At 43.6% G+C, this 8,044-nt stretch overlaps 1 protein-coding gene across 2 annotated transcripts in view; it reads right to left on the bottom strand.

Annotated features, from left to right (window-relative positions):
- Positions 1-8,044, bottom strand: part of SEC23B (SEC23 homolog B, COPII component) — a 47,080-nt gene that overhangs the window by 16,115 nt on the left and 22,921 nt on the right. For both annotated transcript variants that reach the window (XM_040447813.1, XM_040447815.1), the window contains exons 12-15: positions 7,646-7,735; positions 6,621-6,727; positions 5,026-5,179; positions 1,026-1,103 (exon numbers count right to left, since the gene is read on the bottom strand). In XM_040447813.1, coding sequence (XP_040303747.1) covers positions 1,026-1,103; positions 5,026-5,179; positions 6,621-6,727; positions 7,646-7,735 — 429 coding nt within the window. The remainder of the gene's footprint in view (positions 1-1,025; positions 1,104-5,025; positions 5,180-6,620; positions 6,728-7,645; positions 7,736-8,044) is intronic.

The raw sequence follows: 8,044 nt of genomic DNA, 5'->3' as shown, positions 1-8,044 counted from the left end.
CCCCCCCCCCCCCCCGGCCCCCCCTCGCTTCACTTACTGAACCGAGGAGGGGCGGGGAGGGGCGAGGCAGGTAGGGAGGGGAAGGGAAGGGAAGGGAAGGGTTGGGACTGCTTCTGGTTCAGGGAAAGCTGCACTGCCAAGAGACCACCTGAGAGTCCTGGGCCCCAGCTGTGGAGCGGGCTCACACCCACCAACAAGCACTTAGCGAGCACCTGGCCCTGAGGTCAACACTCCATCCACCTTGGCCTAGCATCCTCACAGCACCTACAGGGCCAAGCTCTAGTTTCCTCATTTACAGATGAGGATGGGGGTTCAGAAAGGGTAAATACACAGATCCCTGACAGCGGCTTCGAGCTCTGCCCACTTCTCTCCCTCCTTTCCCTGTCCAACAGCTCCCAAGTGCCTGGTTCGGGCACAGTGCAGTTATTTACAGGAGCTGTTATTACTGCTGTTTCCCGGGTATGACGTAGCGGAGTCACTACAGACTTATCATTAAATATTTGTCATTATTTCTGGTCCCATTTTGTTATACTCGTCTTCACATGTGCTGCATTTTCTTGATTTGCTGCTGAGAAAGCTGTCTACCCAGCACTGTTTCAAATTAAAAGGTTTTGTTGTGGCCTTCAGCAACGACCCTGTTTTGCCTTTTCATGGAGGTTTACATACATCTCTTCTTCCTGCATATGTCATCTTGTCTTCCGTAGGGTTGAGACACGGTCTCACACAGACACAGAGAACTGAACAGAATAACCTTCATCACCTATAGACACAGTCTCACAACACACCGAGTCTTCACTTTAGCCTGAGAGCAGTGAGTCTTCTTATTTCCAAAAAAAAAATTTTTTTTTGAGAGAGAGAGAGAGAGAGAGAGAGAGAGCGAGTGAGCGAGCACACACACAACTGGAGGAGAGAGAAAGAGAATCTCAGTGCGGAGCCTGAGTAAAAAAAAAAATTTTTTTGCAGCGCATTTTATTTTGATCACAATTTATTCTTCTACAGTTACTTAAAAAACACCTATTACTCACCTGAGGATACAGAGAGAAGGAATCTGATAACCTAAAAGAAGTGGGGTCTTCTTTGTTATACTGTCCAAATTTCTGACACTGTTGAAAGGAACAGCAAAAAGGAAAAAAAGAGAGAGAGGGAAAAGCCAAGTTAGTGTCACCTGGAAAAATGCCTGCAGTAGGACAGCTATGTTCCAATTTCAATTCTGACTTAGAGTCCCAGACCAGCACTTCCCAAGCATGGTCGGGCCAACCCAGCAACAGGGTGTTGTTAAACACAGATTCTGATTCGGCAGATGTGGAGACGCCCTGCATTTCTCACCAGCTCCCGGGGCTCCCAAGCAATGCTGCTAGAGGATCACCCAGACCGGTCAGAGGCTCGAGGCACTCTCTCAGGCCCTCTCCCATAGGAAAAAACCCAAAGTGCACCAAAAACTGGCAATAATAGATAAGCTTTGATGTTGCATCACTCTACACCTCAATTTTCTTCCTCTTCTCAAAGGCAAATTTCTGAACAATATTTTCTCTTCCAGCCTTTATTTCCTCTTTGTTTTGCACCTCTCTTCTGGCCACTAGAGAACTAGACCTTCCGCCACTGAAGGAAAGATTATCTCTGACAGTTACCTCTCCTACCAAGTCTGATGACCTTGTACGGCTCTCACCTTCCTGGACTCCCCAGTAGCACAGGCCAAGTGGCTCACCCAAACCTCGTGAAATTCTCCTCCAGTTGCTAACACAGCACTTTCTTATTTCTCATTCTCCCCAACTGATCCTTCTCTGGCTTGTTCCATGGCCCCTCATCTCCCTACCTCCTAACTGTGGGTTCCTTGGAGGCTAGTCCTTGGCCCTTGCTCCCATCCTCACTACTTCAGCTATAAGTAACAGACTGATGTCATCTAAATCCACCCCCACATCTAGTGCTGCCTGTTAGGGGCACCCAAATGCAGGATGGCTTCCCTCGGACATATTTTCACAAGTTCATGTGTAAAATCAATTGAACTATTTAGTACACTAAAAAAAATTTGGGGGGGTGCTTGGGTGGCTCAGTCAGTTGAGTGTCTGACTTTGGCTCAGGTCATGATCTCAAGGTTGATGAGTTCGAGCCACGCATCAGGCTCTCTACTGACAGCTCAGAGTCTAGAGCCTGCTTCAGATTCTGTGTCTCCCTCTCTCTCTCTGCCCCTCCTCTGCTAGTGCTGTCTCTATCTCAAAAATAAATGTAAACATTAAAAAAAATTTTTTCCACCCCTTCTACCCCTCCCTCATCCTTACAGTCACCCACACTTGAAACCTAAGTCAATGTCGATTTTTTGGTTTTTGATTCCATAAATAGTGTGACCATATTTTATCAATTTTTCTTTCGACATACATCCTGATTCCAAACTTTCCCTACCCTCTAACTGTCCTACCACACCCTAGTCTCAGCTCCCTTGAACCTCCAGAATCCTCCACTGGTCTCCGTAACAGCAGCCTTTCACCCTGTAGTTTATCTCATATGGTAATGGTAGATGTAAACACAAGCATCATGCTCACGGCACTCCCCTGCTTAGGAATCTACCCACAACATTAAGGCAGTGACTTCACTTTAAAATCAAGGCATCCAACAGAATTGTTGAATCACTATGTAGTGCACCTGAACCCAAAATTACATTGTATGTCAACCACACTTCAATAATAAAAATTAAAATAAACTCATAGAGGTGCTTGGGTAGCTCAGTTGGTTGAGCATCCAACTCTCGATTTTGGCTCAGGTCGCAATCCCAGGATTGTGAGATCAAGCCCTGCACTGGGCTCTGTGCTAAGCGTGGAGCCTGCTTAAGATATATTCTCTCTCTCTCTCTCTCTCTCTCTCTCTCTTTCCCCCTTTGCTCCTCTCCCCTGCTCACTCTCTAAAGTAAAAAAAATATATATTAAAAAAAATCATAAATAAAATGAAGCATTCTACAATTAAGCAGCACTTTCACTGCTTTTCCCCATCGTACAACCTGGCCTCATGAGGTCTCTCCAGGTCCCCAGCAAAAGCTGAAATGCACAGCTATGTCCCACAGGCTTGTCCATGCTTGGCCCTGACTTCTCATCTGTTACCCTGCTCGTTTTAAGAAAACCTGATTCAGGGGCGCCTGGGTGGCGCAGTCGGTTAAGCGTCCGACTTCAGCCAGGTCACGATCTCGCGGTCCGTGAGTTTGAGCCCCGCGTCGGGCTCTGGGCTGATGGCTCAGAGCCTGGAGCCTGTTTCCGATTCTGTGTCTCCCTCTCTCTCTGCCCCTCCCCCATTCATGCTCTGTCTCTCTCTGTCCCAAAAATAAATAAACGTTGAAAAAAAAAAATTAAAAAAAAAAAAAAAAAAAAAAAAGAAAACCTGATTCAAAGCTCACTTTCCCCTTTCCCCAAGGCTCACTTTGCCAACTACCCGGACCTTCTGCTCAATTTTCAAATTGTTTCAAATGTTGACATTCCCTGAAAAAATGGTTCCATGGGACAGCAAGGGCACACACACACCTGAATAAAGTTAAATAGGTGTTTGATCATGAATCCGTGCTGTGAATGTCCATAACAGTAAGCCTATGTCAATTACCGATTTACTGCTTTGTAGCTCCAAATTTACTCTTGCCTGTTGTGAAAAGGGCTTGGGCCCTTTGAATATTTTTCCTGTGCCAGTTGTCATGATGTTAAGCTGTCAGTAGAGTGTGCTGGAGGCAAGGATGTTTCAGCGTTCCAGGATGCTCACTCAGCAGGAGTGCCTGTGGCTTCCCCAGTGCTGAGCTCCTGGAGCCAGCAGCTACCTCTGTATACCCTGTGTGCCTCTGATGAGACACTTCCTTATGAAGAGTCTTCCTTGGCACCCCAAGGGTAGACTTTCATCATCCAATTCCAGAGGGTGAATTTCTGTCAAGGTCCTCTGCCATGACACTAGGGCAACTTCCTTGCCAAGAGAGACTCAGTGAGCCAAGGCTGTGCCCTCCCACCTAGATCAGCCCTGGGAAGTAGAGGGTCCTTCCTTGGGGGATCTACCTGAGCCTAGAAGTAATGGCTGCTACACATTTGTTCTTCCTATATTCTTTAGACTTCTCTTTGCTTCTTACTACTAGCCAATCCCTCATTATTCAAAGCCTCTGTCGTGAGTCTTTTTAAAATTTTCTTATATTGTTTGCTCATCAATGAAACTCATTTAAGTTTCATTTACTTATTTTGAGAGAGACAGAGAGAAAGAGAGAGAGAGAGAGAGAGAGCAGGGGAGGGGCAGAGAGAGAGGAAGAGAGAGAATCCCAAGCAGGCTCTGCGCTGTCAGCAAAGAGCCCGATGTGGGGCTTGAACCAATGAACCATGAGATCATGACCTGAGCTGAAATCAAGAGTACATCACTTAACAAACTGAGCCACCCAGGTGCCCCAATCTTTTTTTTTTTAAAGAGAGAGAGTGAGTGTGCATATGCATGAGCAGGGGAAGGGCAGAGAGAGAGGGAGACAGAGACTCTCAAACAGGCTCCATGTGCTGTGTGGAGCCCGATGTGGGAATCAGTCTCACAACCCTGAGATCATGACCTCAGCCAAAATCAAGGATTGGACACTCAACTGACTGAGCTACCCAGGTGCCCTGTGACAGTAATTTTTAAGTAAAACTTTCCCTGCTTAAATTACTGTGTGATTTATCCTGATTAGACCCAGAATAACACATGAGGCATCTCTACATTCAATGCGCCACAGACACCTACTGCTGAAAAATATCACCCACACCTGGAGGGAAAAAATAGAACCACAGCTTCCACAGGGACTCATCTAAATCAACTCTTTGGGTACACAGATCTGCATCTTTTGCCAAATGTCCTGTGCATGCATTCCTTCCCAACTATAATGTAAGCCCTTGAGGGGAAAAGGTACTTGTAAATGTGTTTGGCTTAAGGTAAGCAACAGAAAATTCTTGTTGACTAACTGTATGAAATGACAGGTTTAAGCATCAGCTTTCTTTTCTCAATGTAGAGCAGAGACTAAGACTGAACCTGGTGCCATGGTGCCCAACTTACCAGTCGAATGAGCTGTCGGTCTAGCCACCGGAGCACATCAGGCCCTTCCTCTGACTCTGCACGGAACACCCCCAGCCGAGCCATCAAGACTGCTGCAGCCTCCTGGTCAAATGCTGCTTCTATGTGCCTGAGCTGGCTTTGTGCATCTGCCCAACTGACAATTCCAGAATTAGTGCCATGCTTATATTCAGGAGAGACCAAAAAGCCAGCTTTCCATTAAGATAAAGAAACCTAAGTCCTGTTACTTCATCTAAGGCAACACAGATTAGAACTCAGTAAGGAATCACAGGAGTTTTACATACATTCTCATTTGCCCTCATGTGATCTCTGAAGGATGTAAGTGCAGAGGAAAAATTACGGAGAACTTCCCAATGTGCCATAAGTTATCATGAAAGTAGATACCCAAAAGGTGCCTAAGCCTCCAATTCCTTACTCTAGGTCAATCTTGCAAAAATCTATATGTTTACAAATATACAAGATGACTTTCCAGCATCATACCCATAGTAGAAAGAATTAGCATGTATACAAAAGTTTTCTAAACAAATAAAGACATTATTAACAAAACTGAAAGACAATAGACAGACCAGGAACAGATATGAACAACAAACAATAATCATATCCAGAATACATAGAGTCCCTGTAAATTAATGAACAAGAAAAAGAAACAGGTTTTACAAAATGGGCAAAGGCTATCACAGAAGAAATATATACGGCCAATAAACATCAAAAGTGCTCAACCTATTAATAAACATGTGAAAAATTAATAAATATGTATTTTAAAATACATATAAAAGTGGCAAACTGCTCTATATTAGCATGTTAGAGATCAATAATATTAATTATTAATGAGAAGACAAGACTCTCCTTACAGTATTAGGGAGAATACAAATTAACTTCTTAGGACAGTTTTACAGGATACAAAATTCTACTTCTATGAAGGGGCTGGAAAGAAATATTCATATACACAAAGACCTAAACCCATGAATGCAGCACTGTTGGAAGGAAGGTAGGACCTGAAATTCCTTGAAGAGAGGAGTGGTACATCCCATTCAAACCATGCAATGCTGTGCAGCCATTACAACCAGTGAGGAGCTCATATGTGTTGATGTGGAAGACGTCCTTGATACATTATTGAGAAAAGTTTGTAAGTATACTAATATAAGAAGCCATCTGTGCATATAATACACACATACGACACAACTGCACAGAAACGGGACTGTGAAGATAAATACCGGTGTAGTAATAGCATTTCATCTCTGGGGAGAGTGGGCAGAGACCCATTCTTTATACAATTATGAGCTGCTTGAATCTTTTACAAGGAGGATGTATTTACGGGTCACTTATCTGGTGGTAATGAAAATTAATTTTTAATTAATTTATTCCTACTTAAAGAGGATTCTTCTAGGCAAGTGTCTGCAGGCCTAACTAGGTTAGTCCGCAATATCTCTTCCTCCTCCTCCTTCTCTAATCAAATCAGTCTGTGAGACGGGTGAGAACCATTCAATGGAACTATTAAGATAAACTAACAGATGTTAAATGATCTCTTCAAAAGAAAAGCACTGGTGGTTCCACAGAAAGGAAACCGGGATGCTCACTTTCGGGCAATGGTGGTCACGCGGATGCGCCTCTGGGTGCTGGAGTGTTGATACTGAGTGACAAACTGGATGGCGCCTCTGCCTCCCTGGGGGATCGGGGTGTTGTGCTGCAGATGATAGGCCACACACCTGGTTACTGTTACAGGCATGACTCAAACACACATGGTCACAGAGCCCACTGTGCTCTTCCTAAAACAACTAACACAGTGGTGACAGTAAGGTTCTCGATGCACTCTGAATGGTACATTTAAAATCTGGGCATGTCACTGTACACAGCTTTTACCCCCCCCCAAAAAAAAAAAACAAAAAAAAACCCAACCAAATTCAAGTAAATATTAAACTCAAGTTACTGATATGCATGCTGAAGTGTTTAGGGATGAAAGACACGACAGGAATTTGTCTTAAAGCAAAGTAAAATAAAGTAAAACGCAAACTATAGAACTATAGAATCTAAGTGGTAGGTGAGGATACCTGTAATTGTACAGGTATTCACTCAGCAATTCTTTTCATTTTTCTGTACATTTGAATTTTTCTAAATAAAATAATGGGGAAAAACTGACACACTCAAAAATTCACCAACATTATGATGGCTGGTAAAAGCCAGTTCAACAATTTAAGTGATGAAAGCAATCTGCTGTCTGACTCTGACCAAACCCTGAAAGGAAAAAAAGGGTCGTGCCAGACAGACATCAGGCAAACACAAGCCCAAAGAAACATCAGTCTTCAGAGAAAGAAGCTAGAGGCCACCAGTCTGTAATAAATCAGAACACACAGGGATTCCTAGGTGGCTCAGTCAGCTAAGTGTCCAACTCAATTACAGCTTAGGTCATGATCTCACAGTTGGTGAGATCAAGCCCCGTGTTGGGCTCTGTGCTGACAGTGCAGAGCATGCTTGGGATTCCTCTCTCTCTGCCCCTCCCCGCCCCACATACTCTCTCAAAATAAATAAACACTTAAAAATAAATCAATAAACCAGAAAACACAACACCAAGAGACATGAATACTCATAAAGAAATCCAACTCACTTGATTGACTACTTCAAAGTAGATGCCAAGTGTAGATGTGGGATCCATGCCACAGATTTTCCACTGACTTGTGCCACCAACACCAAGCTCCTGGGGTAAGAAGAGGAATTAAAAATAAAAACAAAAAATTACTCCTGTGGTTAACTGCTGATGAAAAATACTGACTCTAAGAATGGTAGGCTACTTAAAAGATTTCATTCCAAATGAAAATTTAAATTTAACTAAAAAAAAAGTACAATTATAAGCCAGCATAAGGTTTAAGACTTATTACAGGCCTCTAAAATTAAGCTTTTTATATTAGAACTTGGACCAATTTCCATTATATCACCAAGATAGCTCTTTCTCCCTCTACACACACACACACACACACACACACACACACACACACACACACACACA

This window comes from Herpailurus yagouaroundi, unplaced genomic scaffold, assembly GCF_014898765.1.
Source record: "Herpailurus yagouaroundi ecotype Mexico unplaced genomic scaffold, PumYag 196, whole genome shotgun sequence".
Lineage (NCBI taxonomy): Eukaryota > Metazoa > Chordata > Mammalia > Carnivora > Felidae > Herpailurus > Herpailurus yagouaroundi.
Note: the sequence above shows the minus strand (reverse complement) of the source record. Positions and strands in the feature narration are given on the sequence as shown.